Source organism: Girardinichthys multiradiatus, chromosome 13 (genome assembly GCF_021462225.1).
Source record: "Girardinichthys multiradiatus isolate DD_20200921_A chromosome 13, DD_fGirMul_XY1, whole genome shotgun sequence".
Lineage (NCBI taxonomy): Eukaryota > Metazoa > Chordata > Actinopteri > Cyprinodontiformes > Goodeidae > Girardinichthys > Girardinichthys multiradiatus.
The window spans coordinates 23,818,519-23,834,552 of NC_061806.1; the positions used below are offsets into that span (position 1 = coordinate 23,818,519).

Consider the following 16,034-nt stretch of genomic DNA (forward strand, 5'->3'; position numbering starts at 1 on the left):
ACAAAGAGTCATCTGAGAAAAATAAAAGACACGTCTAAGGCCTACCTCAGCCACGTTTGTCTGCTCATCAATGGACACAAAGATTTTGTAGAGAAGTGTTTCAAAGTAATCACCCTGAACACGGTTCATGACGAAACCTTCCAGAGGGGGCACTGAAAGAAGAATTGACACCTGAAAAAATAACTTTTTACACTGAGGTGATTCCACAGACTTATTACTTACTAATCTATTTCCACACAGGTACAAAAACGCAACTTTTCTTTTGAACTCGTCCAAAAGCACACATGAGGTTGACCTGCTCAAAGTTTGATTAAACCAGAAGTGTTTAAAACACACAGGGTGGTGTACCTGAGATGCAGCTGTCATCCGATATGGGAACGTCCAGGTAAATAAAGCCCCGGTTATATAAACCTGCAAAACAAATAATGACACCGAAAGCACATGTAAACCTGAGCCATGTCCTGAAAAACTAATCTTAGAACATGTTCACGTCGTCTGAGAATAACAAAGGTGAGGTGGAAAAATCTACATTAAAAAAGTGACAAAAACAGAGGCTCTGCTGCAAACTCAAAAAATAAATCTAAACCCCTCAGCATCAGTATTACAATCTGGCATTTGTGCTTTATGTTCTCTAACATTATTTCACTTTCCATTCATGGTAGGGGGTGTTTTTGTATTCCTGCCGAGGGACGGTCTTAACTTAATGAGGAAAAAAATATTAATGCTCATCCGAAGTATTCCAAACATATTTTTTTTATGTATTCATATTCCTTCTCTTTATGATTTTGTATTATCATTTGTTTTGTGGAAAAGCAAATTACATATGACAGAAGCCTCAACAAGCTCACAACAGTGATGACAGGGCCAATCCTTCTCCTAACAAGACGGGAAAATCCCGTTAATGACAATCAGATGAGGAGCGAGGTTGTGAGAAATAATTTGAACTGCAAAATAAATCAAATTGCAGCCGTAAGGATGCCAATCAAATATTTATATAAACTGATTTTTCTTATAAAAGAACAAAGCTGTCCTCTTTTAATTTATTCTGTAACATAAAATCTGACCCTTCCTGTGTCCTAAAAATAATAATAATACATTCAGAATCAGAGCATATTTATCAGTAGGCACACCATATTCATGTAAAATCTTTCAGAGCCACAAGGGGGAAACCATGATTTCTCACAGCAAGTTCATGCACATGCAAATAGGACAATATCAATCACTCACTTAGGACCACATTGTACTCTGTTGTTCCTGCCAGTTGAGGACCAGAATCTATCATCTTGTCAATGGCTTTCTTCTCTGCAGAGGAACAGATCTGCATTTATCAAAGGCAAATATCAGATGTTAGAGTTGGTGCAAACTATATGAGGAAATGCAACACAATGCCCTGAAATGAACAATTCTTGTGATGTTTCTGTAACAGTGGATATACACAAACTTTTCAGACTTTATTGAATGCTTTTTTTATTTCTTTTTCTGAGTGAAACACATGAGAATGTTTGAAGCAGACTGATCTGTAAAATAACTCCAGAGAGTGATTGACTCTGTATGAATTCCAACAAAAGCTTCAAACGCTTCCGATCATGACTGAGGCAAAACAATAGGCAGATATTTCCAAATAACAAAAAATTCAGTTACATGCTGCATTAAAAAAAAAAAAATCACTAAAATCTCTTTCTTTCCTTTTAAATCTTTATTTGATGTTCCTCACACACATGCAGCCAAGATAGAATCATGTGAGGAAAAACACAAACTAAACTGGGCCTTACTCTTATGTCATCCTCGGTGATGTAGCCCGTCTGAGCCACCCACCACGGCTCCACGGAGATCTCCACTGGTTTGGATGGCAGCAGATCCCGCGCCGATTTCCGGCGAAAGAATTTCTGAGGACAGAAATGCAGTTTAAAAAACTCAAAGAGTGCACCAAGTTAATAGAAGTAAAATCTGTGGAGCCCACGGTGCCCCAGAGTGGGCTAAACACAAGCTGTGGTTGTAGAAATCTATTCAGAGTCAGTTTAGAAAATCTGAACACACCAACCTTTAAATCATACCCTTTTAAGGTTTTTATTTTACCTTTATTTTACCATAAGAATCCCACTGAGATTTACAAAAAGCTTTTGAAAGGGTGTCTTGGCCAAGACTGAATGCAATTCACAGATGTATGGCAACAATAAAATATCTATAGGACCAAAGAGCAAAGGAGCGCTGCCCCACGAACTAATGCTGCACACTCCTCATCAGCTGGCCTAAAGAAGGCTCTTACACTTTCCCCTCTTAAAAGAACAATAAATTAAGTGTTCATATTTCTGGTTGCATTCATTTTATTTATCTTAATCTATAAAGACACTGTAATATTATGCATTGCAAGCACTTAAAAACTACTGCTAAACTTATCTGCTTTTAATCAAACTTAAAGTCTATGTATCAAAGTACCAGGTAATAATAACAGATAGATGGTATTGGTAACATCATTATAGCTGTAAAACTGTTGTTTTCCTGTTTAAAGATAAAAGCAGTTAAATCACATAAGTTTGTGTGTGAAATATTTGTTAAATACTTTAGGACTGTAGTATTTTCATATCAACATTACCTCGGGGGTCTGATGCATGAAATTATAAGTTTTCCTATGCAAAAAATGGCAGCAATTTGCGTTTTATTCACAATGTTAATATGACTTGCTTCACAGCTGAGACACTTCGCACCTAAACCTGGTGAGTAGATTTCACTGTTGGCATCAAATCGGCATAATGAGATATTTATATTGATTTATAACTATAAGAATTGGGTCTGTTTGTCTTGCAAAGCACCTTGGGGGGACAGTTGTTTTCAGAATAGAATAGAATAGAATATCTGGCCATTTTTAAACCTATTCAGTGAGTAAAATATCATCATGGCTCCACAGTTCCTGAGCAAGTTTAGCTACTAAGAGAAAGTCTTTAAATTGAAAAGCCAAGTCATTAAAATGAATGGAAAACAATTCTGTGCACAAAACATCTCATTGTTTCCCAGTAAATTAGGAAACTCATCAAGTTGTCAGATCACAAACCCAAACACAGGCATTAAGTGTTTGTTTTAAAACATATTAGTTTAATAAAGCTTCAAATTAGACTTGTCTGTAAACAAGTTAAATGCAGCAAGTGTAGTTGATTTTATCCATCACTTTTCACCTATACTATTAAAAAAAAACTTTTATGCATTTGCTCCTATTAAAACTCATAAGCGTCTTAATATTTTTAAAATGTCTGTCAAAACAAAACTACAGTATTGATTTCTCATTGGTGCAATAAAACCCCTAAAACCTGGTGTGTAATTCTGTGGACCTTCTGAAGTAAAATGTGTATAAACATATCCTACTTTGGAGGATCTGCACTGGTTCATAAGGTCAATGTACTGGTTTCTCCCAATGCCAAGAAGCCTCAGACCTGTGTGATGACAGAAAAATTAAAAGTTAGTCAGTTTATTGTGTGGATTGTTAGAAGTAGAGAAGGGACAACAGACACAAGGACGTTTATTCAGAGATGAATAGAAAAACAACCCTGGTTAAAAAATAAAACGTATCTGTGCATCATGATAGGGTGGTAGATGTTACACTGCTTTAAATAGGAGATCTTTGCACTTTTGCCAACATAACAGTATTTTCTGTAATTAAATGAAATGTAACCAGACTAAGACCGCGTTTATTGATAACATGCTCTTGACTTACAAATACTTATTTCTCTCTGCTGCTGTGAAGCAAGAAAGCAAATTTATAGGAGGTGCAAAGCTGGACAAGCAGTTTCCTCATCTGAATATTAGACCACATCTAATTTAATAAGTGTCAACAGCTCTAATTTCAGCTCAGTCTGTCTATATTTCATTACTATCTTTGCAATCAGTTTGCTCCAACTATACAGACACAAGATGGAGTTTAAGACAAGCTAGACATGGAGGAGGATCATTAATCCGTAACAGCTCAGGTCACATTGAAGGTGCTTTGATACTTGGAGTTTGCAGATACACATCAGTGTTTTCTACATAAAAAGGTCTTTACATTAATTCTTCCTTGTTTAATTTATTGCATAAGAAGTAACTCTTGATTATGATTATAAAAATTATAATTATTATAAGAATAACTGAAGCGATGAAAAGTGAATGTGTGGATCTTCTAGGCAACAGTGCTGGTTAGAAGTTTACACATATTGAGAAAATAGAGTAACATAAAATAAACGGCAAACATTTTTAAATAAACCCTAATACTTTAATAAATAAAATTCGAATTTGAAAAGTTATTTTTGTATTTACCTATGTTGTCTGTGTTGGAAATTACAATTTGCTGGGTGGATCTGAAGCACACGAGTGTGACAAAAAGGCAAAAAACAGACAGAATCTGTAAGCAGGACAAATACTTCTTCACAGCACTGCATAATTTTGACTCTGCATGGATTAGAGAAAATCCATAAATTAAACTTTTGTAAACCAAATGTGCATCATGTTTTACCACTGAACCCTGGAAAAATCACTGGAGTGATTCATTTAAAGCCCCCAAATAATTAGTCTTTCATGTCAGTGAGCAGAACGATGCATTTAAATGCATTTGGTGAACCTGAGAAAATTCTGGCATAAATAACAAAAGTTTAATATTACCCACAGATGCCTGAAGTCCAACCTTGTCACCGTTTATTTTATCTACTGCAATAGTCTGCTGCATGTGAGCCTGATACCAATTAGAACATGTAACTCTTCTCCAAATCAGACTCCAAACACAGCACACACCCACCCTGCTGTTTCACCAGGACACAAACATCCACCCACGTCAAACTCTGTCAGGCACGCTAGTTCTGCATCTCCATCCGCCCACTTCTGCGCAACGCAGTCCAAAGCTCATCCTGAGGGGGTTTATCGGAGGGAGGTACCCACAGAACACGGCCTTCTGTCTCCACAGCCGGAAGGTTCTGCGCTGAAGGACTCAGCCACTCACAAATCTGTGCCAAAGCCTGTTTCACTTGGCAACAGAGAGCACTATAACTGCACGTGAGCTCCACAAAATGAAAGCAACCGCAAAATTGGGTTCCTCATGGGAGGCTTAAAAAATATTACAGCTGACATCATGTAATGCAGATATTCAAACATGCCTATTTGTCAAAGAACAAGTGAGATCATGTATGCATCATAGTCTGAACTGTTGGGTCTGCTTTTAGTTTGATTATTTATAACCCATAAAACTATATTCTCAAGAAAGTAAGTTTACAAATAAAAGAAGCACTCTAAAGAGAAAAGGCAGGTAAAATCTAACGATAAGTAGGATCTATTCCCCTTAGATAATTCTATTTTCATAAACTTGTTTCAGGTAAGGTTTAATAAACAGGAAGGAAACTAAGGAAATTAAACTATATCAGTAAAATGTTATTTTATTTCAGCAGTTAAACTGAAAAAGTGAAACTGGTGATTATGGCTTACAGCTAATAAAAACGGGCATATCCGTTTCTTAGAAAATAAGATTATTACATAAAACCAATTTTTAAAAAAACAACCTATTTCTACAAATAAAATATTATATTAGGACCAAAGCAGGAAAGACTAATGACTTGACAAGTTCAGTAGATAGTTATAGAAAACCTCCATAAGAAGGTTAGGCAACAAAAGGTCGTTACTAAAGAAGCTGACTGTTTACAGAATGCTGTATTCAAAGAAACAAATGGAAAATTTTGTGGATGGAAAAAGTAAGGTTAAAAAGAGTTCATATACAACAGGAATAACTACAGCCTTGAGAGGATTATGAATCAAAACCCATTCAAGTTCGATGGAGATTCACAGGCTGTGGACTGCTGGTGGAGTCAGTGCTTCAAGAGCCACTAGACACAGGCATACGGGCCAAGACCTAGTGTGTCGTAACTATCACCTTACTTTTGTCAAACCTCTCCAGGATAAGAGATGTCAGAAGTGTCTTACCTGGGCTAAGGAGGAACAAGACTGTTGCTGATCTGACCTAAATGCCATAGAGAATCTATGGAGTATTGTCAAAAGAAAGATGTAAGACACCAGATGACCTAAGGGCCACTATTAAACCAATATGGGCATTTTTAACACCTCAGCAGAACTGTAGGTTGATCTCCTCCATGCAATGCCATAATTATGCAATACCTCATTCAAAATGTGCTCCGAGCAACAACTGGGTGCATATTCTGTACAGTGGAAAGACAAAACTTTCATTAGGACAACACTTCTGTCCAAGAAATTATTATTTATTGGAAGAAATTGAATTTTGGTTTTTATTAGCTGTAAGCCATAACCATCAAAATTAACAGAAATAAACACCGGAAGTATAATAATAAAAATACCTTTTATTTGCATAGCGATTTTCAAAATACTCAAAGTTCTTTACAGGAGTCAAACAAAATTCATATTAATATATTAATAATAATAGTACATTCCTCTTTATTAAAACTACATAGTATACAATTTTCACTTTTTGGTTTAAATTGCTAAAATAAACAACATTTGCCATGTTATTCTAATTTAAATAATATCCACCTAAAGATAACAATGATGAATCAAACAAACCTTCTAGGACAACTTTCTAGTGACCTTCTGACCTTTTCACAATCACAGCCATTAGATTCCTAAATCTTATTATTTAACGGCCGTGAAACGAGTCAGAGATGAACGATGTGGAGGAGACAGAGGACAAACGATGAGTAGATGTGGGAGCTTAACGGAAGCTTTTTAAAATAATTTCAACATTGTAGGCGCAAAGAGGAAAAAACTGGCAATAAAATTGGAGAAAAAAAAACTCACAGTCAGCAGCAGTGAAGTTGGGCAAGGAGTCGTAACTCTTCTCACTGTTCATGATATCCTGAAGGAGCAAAAAACAAGAAGAAAGGTGGGAAACAAAAGGAAGGAATTAAAGTGTGCCACCAACTGCTGATTAATAAAAGGATTGTCGGATTTTGGTAGCCGAGCTAATTTCTGCTCCCTGTTCCATTAAGTTCTGAGGATGGATTAACAATGTGACATCGCTTTCGGCAATTCAGTAGCCGGAGTTAAAGCTCCATGGAGATTAGTTAAGCAGGCAAGGGAAAGATGGTGATGCCTTTGTAAATGAGCTGAGAGCTAAAATTGTTGGTCTTCTTTCCAATTTATAAGGTAGCAAAAACAACACAGAGCATGCTTGTCACATATCTCCAAATAAAATAGAAAGAATGCTAAATGTGGAACAATCTAATGTTTGACCTGGCATTTGCACAGAATAATGCAAGCAAAGAGTGTGTGGGAATGCAGGGGATCTGGTCTATTCATCCACATAGCCTGAAAAGTGTCTAAATGCCTGCAATGTTTTACAGGAATGTCAATTTCAGCAGCCAGTGTTCACAGATTACTTTCTCTTTCATTTGTGTTAACGCAGGCTTTGCGTTAATGCAAACTAAATTAAGCAGTAAGAAAAGTTATGGAGAACCTATCAGATACATTGGTAGTGAGACCCCCTTATGGCAGCATATGTCTCTTGCAGCTTTTTCATAGAAAAGGACAGAAATTTAAAATAACAGCTAAAACCAAATTTCCACTTGTTCCTCCTGTTTATGTACAAGCTAGCGTTAGCACTGCAGCACAGCTACCTGCTGCAGGAGGTTTGAAAAGTTACTATAATAATTCCTTCATTCATTTTCTACCGCTTATTCCATAGTGGGTTGCAGGGGAGCTGGTGCCTATCTCCAGCAGTCTATGGGCGAGAGGCAGGGTACACCCTGGACAGGTCGCCAGTCCATCGCAGGGCAACACACAAACAACCATGCACACACTCATTCATACACCCAAGGGCAATTTAGAGTTACCAATTAACCTAACAGGCATGTCTTTGGACTGTGGGAGGAAGCCAGAGTACCTGGTGAGAACCCACACATGCACGGGGAGAACATGCGAACTCCATGCAGAAAGACTCCAGGCCGGGAATCGAACCCAGGACCTTCTTGCTGCAAGGCAACAGTGCTACCAACTGCACCACCGTGCAGCCCTTTAAAAAAAAAAAAGAGAGAGAGAGAATATAATAATTCCCTCTTTTTTAAATCGCCTGGATCGTCTGGAAACAATTTAGGCAAATCTTTATTATAGTCAGAGTGTTTGATAATTGTTTTTAAATATTGTCGTCTGTGTTATAGCATTCATAGCCAGCGTGATAAAAGTTCCCTGAGCCGCATCTCCTGTTCTACCAGTGCTCTTGTCAAAAGAAAACAACATATTAGTGCATAGCTACAGACATTTGTGAAAGCCTTGAACTAATCCTTCATGTAAATCCACCTTCTCCCCCATGAAAACTGTCCTTCCACAGGTTTAAAAGCTCATCTTTCCAAACCTCAGACAACATTCGGCACTTTATTAGCAAGTCTAAGCCATCCAGCAAACAAAGCCCACACTGAATGCAGAGACAGAATCATTGATTTTTCCTAGGAGTTTTAATCCTGGGATCCGGTATCTGTGTATTCCTGAGCTGCTACAGTGCCTCACAAAGGTATTCATATCCCTTGATCATTTTGATCTTGGATGGTTTTGAGCAGACTGAGACATGTTGGTGGAAGCATTGTACTGTGGCAATTATCTTCTTCAGTAGCTACAGACAAGATGATCTTAGATCTAACTAAGGGAAAATCCTGACAAAAAAAAAAAAACCCTGTTAAAGGCTGCAAAAGACTTGGGAATGAAGTAGAACCCAAAACAAACAGCCAGAGCTATAATGGAGTGGTTTAGGATACTACTTATTCACATCTCAGAATGTCTCTGGAACAATACAAAGTAGTGCAGTGTGGTCACTGTGTACTGTCCTTTACTGACCACAGACTGACACCTAGTGTCAGATTGATACAAAATGTTCTTCCAATTATAATCCAAACCAGAAATTATTCTGCAAACCAGGTAGGGTTTTTGCTCTCTGGTTATTTTTGCTGCCAAATAGACCAGGTCCGCATTGTAATGTCAAGCTAGTTATGAGTTGCAACTACCGATGCAAATATGTTCAGATGTTTGCAGTAAACAAATTACACAGGAACAGGTTAAATAGTACAATGTTGAAAACAAGTGTTTATTTTTACATGTTATCCTTTAGGTTGTATTATTGATCATACTCTGCCAAAACAAATCCCAGACAAAAATCTAAACAAAATAAAACTAATACTGCAGTACAAACTTAAAGTGCAAACCAATGCTGTAACCTAAAAGGGCCCCATCAGGGGCTTCTTTAGCTGCCTCAGGTATGCTCGAAATAGAGAACCATAAATAGCTGGACTGTAAGCTGGATAAGCCAAAATAATTGTTTAAAAAGTTCCAATAAGACATCAGTTTATGAGTTTAAATTTAAGGAAAGAGTGGCTACGCTACTTGGTGGCAGGAAGAGGAATCTAGCAATAGCTGTCACTTGAGCCCCAAAGGGAAGGTGTTCAAAACCCAGTACCCCAGGAGAACAAAAGAAAGCTCTTCTCCAGTTTGCTCAAAACTAGCTAAATAAGCAAAAATGTTTTGACATTCTGTTATGTGGAATGATGAATCAAATACAAGAACTTTTTGGGCCTATGGATCAACCGTATGTCTGAGGGAAGAAGAATGAAGGATAACCTGAAAGGAAAACTATGCCTACAGTAAAGCATGGCAGTTGCTCGGTGAGGCTCTGGGACTGTTTTACTTCTCTGGCACTGGAAATCATCAGCATGTGGAGGGAAAGATGGATTCATTCAAGTTTCAGGAAATCCTGGGAGGATGGGAGAAAAATCTCAGGTTGTCTGTGAGGAAGCTGAAGCTTGGGCCTCAGACAGTCCAAACAGTAGAATGATCCATGTCTCAAGGTCCACTGGAGGTTGATGCCCCCTGAAGACTGGGCTAAGATTTCACAAGAATCCATGTTTGCCAACAAAGCTAGTTTTGTAGTGGGGCATTAAATAATTCTAGGTCCAACTGTAAGATACAGGTTCGTGAACAGTTACTTTATACAAATGTATCCTCAACATGTGCCTACTTCAATGATTTATGATCCATTTAGGTTTGCCAAATTATATAGTCATACTCATGTTTTCTGTAAAGTAGGAAAAACTCTTTAAACATAATAGCACAAAGCTGTCAACAGCTCAATTTCTTATAAATGTTTATTTTTTTGGCTAAAACACACAACCCTGCTGCGCTGCTAATATTAAAGACGTACACTTAAGATGAACAGAGGCTGGATGTTTCAAAAGCAATAAGAAGATCTTCACGGCTATAACAGAAGATTTGTCCGCTTTGTTCCTCTGAGTGAATCCAGCCCGTCGTTCTAAAAGCAGCGGCTGAACTATAGTTGTTCTGGTGTTTTAGAACCCACTTAGAGAGACGATTCTACGTGTCCCTCACAAAAGAAAACCTCCGCCTTTCAAGTTCCAGTCTGCACTGCGGCAGAAGCTCCTTACCTCCATGATTCCTATGTAGTATGAGAACGGAGTGACTCTCAGCCCTTTGACCATGATATCAGACAGGTGGTAGGGGTACAGTATCAGGTGGTCCCGGCTGTACTTCAGCAGCTCCTCGTAGTACCTGCGCTCATCCTTCCTGACGTGGCGGACTGCTCGATAAAAAACACACACCCACAGACAGCAGTCAGGTCACAAACAACAAGTGCTTGCAAGGAAAGGTTTACAGTCGATCAATCAATCAATTCGGGCTAAAATGAGACTCACTACTCTAAGAACACCAAGTCACAAAGGCAGAAACACTGCTCTCATGTTGATTACATGCAGTGTAAATTAAAGAGCCATTCTGAAATGTTTTCGGTAACTATTGATTGGTTCTGTACTGTAATCACTTTCTTGATGCATGCAAGTGTGATAATAAAGGATCAGTTGTTTCCCTACTGACAGTTTTGAAAGCAGAACATCTTTAATCTCACACTCCATCACAATCTGCTGTGACCCAGACCAGTTTGGCGAACAGATGTGCTCACCTAGGTTATTGCGGAATCGCAGCTGGTTGCGGATGCTGTACAGCAGCACGTGCTTCTCATACTCGCGCTGTGAGTTCCCCAAACTCTGCAAAAGAGAACAAAGGCACACCTGTAAGGATCAAGGCAGGAATATCTTTACTGAGTAGGCAGCGGAAATTAACAGTAACTCTCTTTCAAAATTGTTCTTCTCCTCTTGGCTGTGCAATGTGAAGAGTTTTTGTGTTATGGTGACTTACAAGGGTTGGACAATGAAATTGAAACACCTGTCATTTTAGTGTGGGAGGTTTAATGGCTAAATTGGACCAGCCTGGTAGCCAGTCTTCATTGATTGCACATTGCACCAGTAAGAGCAGAGTGTGAAGGTTCAATTAGCAGGGTAAGAGCACAGTCTTGCTCAAAATATTGAAATGCACACAACATTATGGGTGACATACCAGAGTTCAAAAGAGGACAAATTGTTGGTGCACGTCTTGCTGGCGCATCTGTGACCAAGACAGCAAGTCTTTGTGATGTATCAAGAGCCACGGTATCCAGGGTAATGTCAGCATACCATCAAGAAGGACGAACCACATCCAACAGGATTAACTGTGGACGCAAGAAGAAGCTGTCTGAAAGGGATGTTCGGGTGCTAACCCGGATTGTATCCAAAAAACATAAAAACACGGCTGCCCAAATCACGTCAGAATTAAATGTGCACCTCAACTCTCCTGTTTCCACCAGAACTGTCCGTCAGGAGCTCCACAGGGTCAATATACACGGCCGGGCTGCTATAGTCAAACCTTTGGTCAATCATGCCAATGCTAAACGTCGGTTTCAATGGTGCAAGGAGCCCAAATCTTGGGCTGTGGACAATGTGAAACATGTATTGTTCTCTGATGAGTCCACCTTTACTGTTTTCCCCACATCCAGGAGAGTTATGGTGTGGAGAAGCCCCAAAGAAGTGTACCACCCAGACTGTTGCATGCCCAGAGTGAAGCATGGGGGTGGATCAGTGATGGTTTGGGCTGCCATATCATGGCATTCCCTTGACCCAATACTTGTGCTAGATGGGCACGTCACTGCCAAGGACTACCGAACCATTCTTGAGGACCATGTGCATCCAATGGTTCAAACATTGTATCCTGAAGGTGGTGCCGTGTATCAGGATGACAATGCACCAATACACACAGCAAGACTGGTGAAAGATTGGTTTGATGAACATGAAAGTGAAGTTGAACATCTCCCATGGCCTGCACAGTCACTAGATCTAAATATTATTGAGCCACTTTGGGGTGTTTCGGAGGAGCGAATCAGGAAACGTTTTCCTCCACCAGTATCACGTAGTGACCTGGTCACTATCCTGCAAGAACAATGGCTTAAAATCCCTCTGACCACTGTACAGGACTTGTATATGTCATTCCCAAGACGAATTGATGCTGTATTGGCCGCAAAAGGAGGCCCTACACCATACTAATAAATTATTGTGGTCTAAAACCAGGTGTTTCAGTTTCATTGTCCAACCCCAGTATATCATGGACTAAGACTCACTGTGATGTCATCTCATTCTAAGGCATTTAGAAATATCCCTCCTGGGTCATTTTTTTTGTCTATTATGGGTTTCATTTTTGCATAACTTTAGCAGTTTCCATCTTTTTTATCATTCCCTATTGCTATCTTTTGATGCGCTCTGCTAAATGATATTATCTCCTGTATTCCTGTTAATCTACGGATTTTAATATTTGTGATGGAAAAGAAAAGAAAAACTGAAAATAACAAAAAAAACTCTTTTTACTGACTTTGCATGAAAACAATAATTATTCAAAACAATATGGCTACTATTTTCTGACACTCTCAGATTCAGATAAAACCACTGCAAAAGGAAATGCAATTTCCATATATAGAATAGGGAAAAGTGACTTAATTGCTACTACTTGCATTTAAGAGGTTACACCTGCAAAATGTACATGTATATTTTTAATATATGGAGATAATTCATGGAAAGAAAATACAATTAAACTGTTTTTTAAACAGACTTAGCCTTAAAACTGCCATTTAAGCAGCATAAATAAATAAAAATCTGAAATTGTATACGGTTATGTATGGCAAAGATGGAAATTAATCATGGCTTTTAAAAAAAACACGAGAAGAATATGTGGGTATCTTATTATTATGGCAAAGGTTAAAAGGGCATTATTGGATGAAAGACAGCCTTGCCTGCTGATGGTGGTCAGAGGGCCCAGGAGTGCCTATTGTATGGCAGCCCCACTTCTGTCAGTCTGCCCCAGGGCAGCTATGGCTACAATGTATCCTAGTACTGTATTTATTTCTGTAAAGTGAGAAATACTTTCAGGTTCTAATGGTTTATTTTTGCTCATTTACAGCAACCAAAGTGAGTTAACTGGACAAAATACAGGGTTCCTACAAAACAACTATTTCATATTTTTCCACACCAACTTTTTTTTTTAAATATTTCCTGTAGTTTGTTTTAGATAATTCTATACATCTGAGAACAAAACATTTATCTAGTTGGGTTTTAATACCTGTAATTTCCCAGAAATCCTGAGGCTTTAGTTGGCTTAAGCAGTGTGGTAAAGCACTATTTCACTGCCTCTTTGGCTAACTTAGATTGAAAATCTACAGGATGTTAAATTGTCGAATATGTCCTACACTAAATGCAGACGCAGGTCCTACTTTTGGCTTACATGTGGAAAACTACCAAAACTAATTCTATATATCACCATAAACACACCATGGTCAAACATGTCTTCAACAGAAACAGGAGAGCTAATCAGAGTTGATGGGAAGATTGATGGAACTAAATACAGGGCAGTTCTGAAAGGAAACCTTTTAGACCATGGAAAAAACTTGAGGCTGGGGTGGAGAATCACCATCCAGCAGGACAATGACCCAATGACATCCAGTCTGATAGAGTTTGAGTTATTTTGCAAAGAGGAACCAGCCAAAATTTCAGCCTCTATGTGCAAAGCTGGTGGAAACAACCCCAGTTGGTTCTACAATGCATTGGTTCAGGGGGGCTGAATACAAATGCACGTCACAGTTTTTAGGATTTTACTGGCATTATTTTTTGACTATGTATCTTCTTCCTCCCACTTCACAATTATACAATACATCATGTTGATCAATCAAACAAAATCCTCAAAAATGCACTGAAGCTCGAGGTTGCAGCTCTTGCTCAAGCATCAGTCCAGGAGCAGGGTTGCGAGTCCAAGCTTTAGGAGGATCCCCTAGAATGAGGGCAGCAGCACAAAGCTTTTGTATGCAACCCGTCCCGACTCACCTCTTTCCGGGGTTCTGCTTAAATGAAGGCATATCATTGATGCATTATGAAGGATTTAAGGGGATCGCGTATGAAAAACACCTTATTCTTGATGATGCACGGATAAAACAGATTATGCAAGGAGGTGTGTGCGCGGAATCTGCAGGTGGGCCCCCACGCGCGAAGATCATGTGAGCCTCGTATCAACCAATCTGTCATGTGACGTTAGAGTAGCAGAACAGAGCTTGAGTGGCTGCAGTCGATGGATGGTGGTCGGTTATGGCTCCGTAGCAACGGAGACTGACAGCTGCCTGAATGACACACGGAGCTCCGCCGTGACATTGACAGCCCCTGCTCCGTAGCCCCCTCTCCCCCCCAATGCAGGAAACATTTAAAAGCATGGTACCTGTTTAACATTAGCTGGCAGCTTGTTCCACGGATAATTCTGCCTGATGTGAAATTCCACGTCCGTGTTCATCGCTAGCTACCGAGCTGGCTAAGAGCAGAATCCTTCGCGGCGACCTGAAATGGGCTCCCGGGCGAGTCCACGGTGACTTCAGTCTCCCTGGCACCCGACCGTGAAGCAAAAACACTCCAAATGTGAGGAGACGTTTAATCCACTGGTTATTTTCCCTCACAATAAACGGCCACTTCCTTGTTGTATTTTTTCAGAGAGGCGTTCGTCACTTCCGGTTGAGGCGTGACGCTGGAGCTGAATGGACCTCGAGGGCGAGACTGGGGGATAAATCTCTCCTCACTTTGCATTTGATGTTTGTCCTGGAAATACGTTCATTACTTTGACATTAGAGTAGATTATAAATTGTATAAGGAGGATGCTGGTTGGTCTTGTTAAATATTATCGTATTTTAAATCCATTGGGCCAGTTGCAAGTTAGCCCCACTCATCCCAAGAGAGAACAAACTTAGGGCAAGAGCCACAGAGCCTTTAGTTAATATAAATTGTGTTTTCATGTTATTATGCCAGACCAAAAGAGCAAAACAATATACATTTTCCAGTTTATATACTTAACCCTTTAATCATTTGAAGCACTAACAGCATTTACAAAACTGCCACTCAAATGTTGCAGCACTTTACCTAATCTTAGGCAACACCATGCAAATGCTCTGTCTGCACCACTGAACTAAAATTGAAACTGACAGCAGGTCCTAGTTTCTGATTAATTCGACAAATAATTTTTTGAACACTCTAAGGGACTCAGAGCATTAAAAAAATTCCCAGACTATTTGCTGATCCTATATAAAAACATGAGAGGGACATCAATGCAAAAGTATCATAGCCAATCCAGATGAAGTTGAACACTATTAATTCCACATCTTTGACCTAATACACAAACTGGCAGTGCATAAAAAGCAGCACACACTGTTCAAGATGTGACAGGGGTTGCTGTTCCTTATGTTTAGATCTGCATAACACTTACATGGCAAGAAAACAAAGTGTGGCAGCATCTTTAAAGCCGTCAGACTGTTCATATTGCTATTAGATATATAGATAACCCCTGTTCTCTTTTTCCTTATGCAAAGATATGTAAAAAGCCTTGAAATAAATCTTTTGCTGCAGTAGCCTGTTTTTCACTAACACCATTAGGATGGCACGTAATTTTGTTCCAATTGTTACAGAAAAAAATATTATATTATTTTGTTTTGTGTTCTATTTTATCTATTCTATCATAATCTAAACAGATCTGTTTATCATAGCTCACTTCACAACTAACCTTAAATGGTATCCACATGCCAACTGGTTAATGGGAGCAGGATGTCATAAAAAGCCTGCGCTGTCCAACCATTGCAAATGTAATTGTGGAGTTGGTTAAATGCTAGTGCGACT

The 16,034-nt window shown here is 39.0% G+C and overlaps 1 protein-coding gene across 2 annotated transcripts in view; it reads right to left on the bottom strand.

Annotated features, from left to right (window-relative positions):
* fam91a1 (family with sequence similarity 91 member A1) overlaps positions 1-14,889 on the bottom strand; it is a 36,018-nt gene extending 21,129 nt beyond the window's left edge. For both annotated transcript variants that reach the window (XM_047383930.1, XM_047383929.1), the window contains exons 1-9: positions 14,596-14,889; positions 10,934-11,018; positions 10,404-10,555; positions 6,778-6,835; positions 3,358-3,425; positions 1,773-1,886; positions 1,228-1,318; positions 349-411; positions 46-152 (exon numbers count right to left, since the gene is read on the bottom strand). In XM_047383930.1, the coding sequence (XP_047239886.1) occupies positions 46-152; positions 349-411; positions 1,228-1,318; positions 1,773-1,886; positions 3,358-3,425; positions 6,778-6,835; positions 10,404-10,555; positions 10,934-11,018; positions 14,596-14,667 (810 nt within the window). In that variant the 5' untranslated portion in view covers positions 14,668-14,889. The remainder of the gene's footprint in view (positions 1-45; positions 153-348; positions 412-1,227; positions 1,319-1,772; positions 1,887-3,357; positions 3,426-6,777; positions 6,836-10,403; positions 10,556-10,933; positions 11,019-14,595) is intronic.
* Between the last annotated feature and the right edge of the window lie 1,145 nt (positions 14,890-16,034).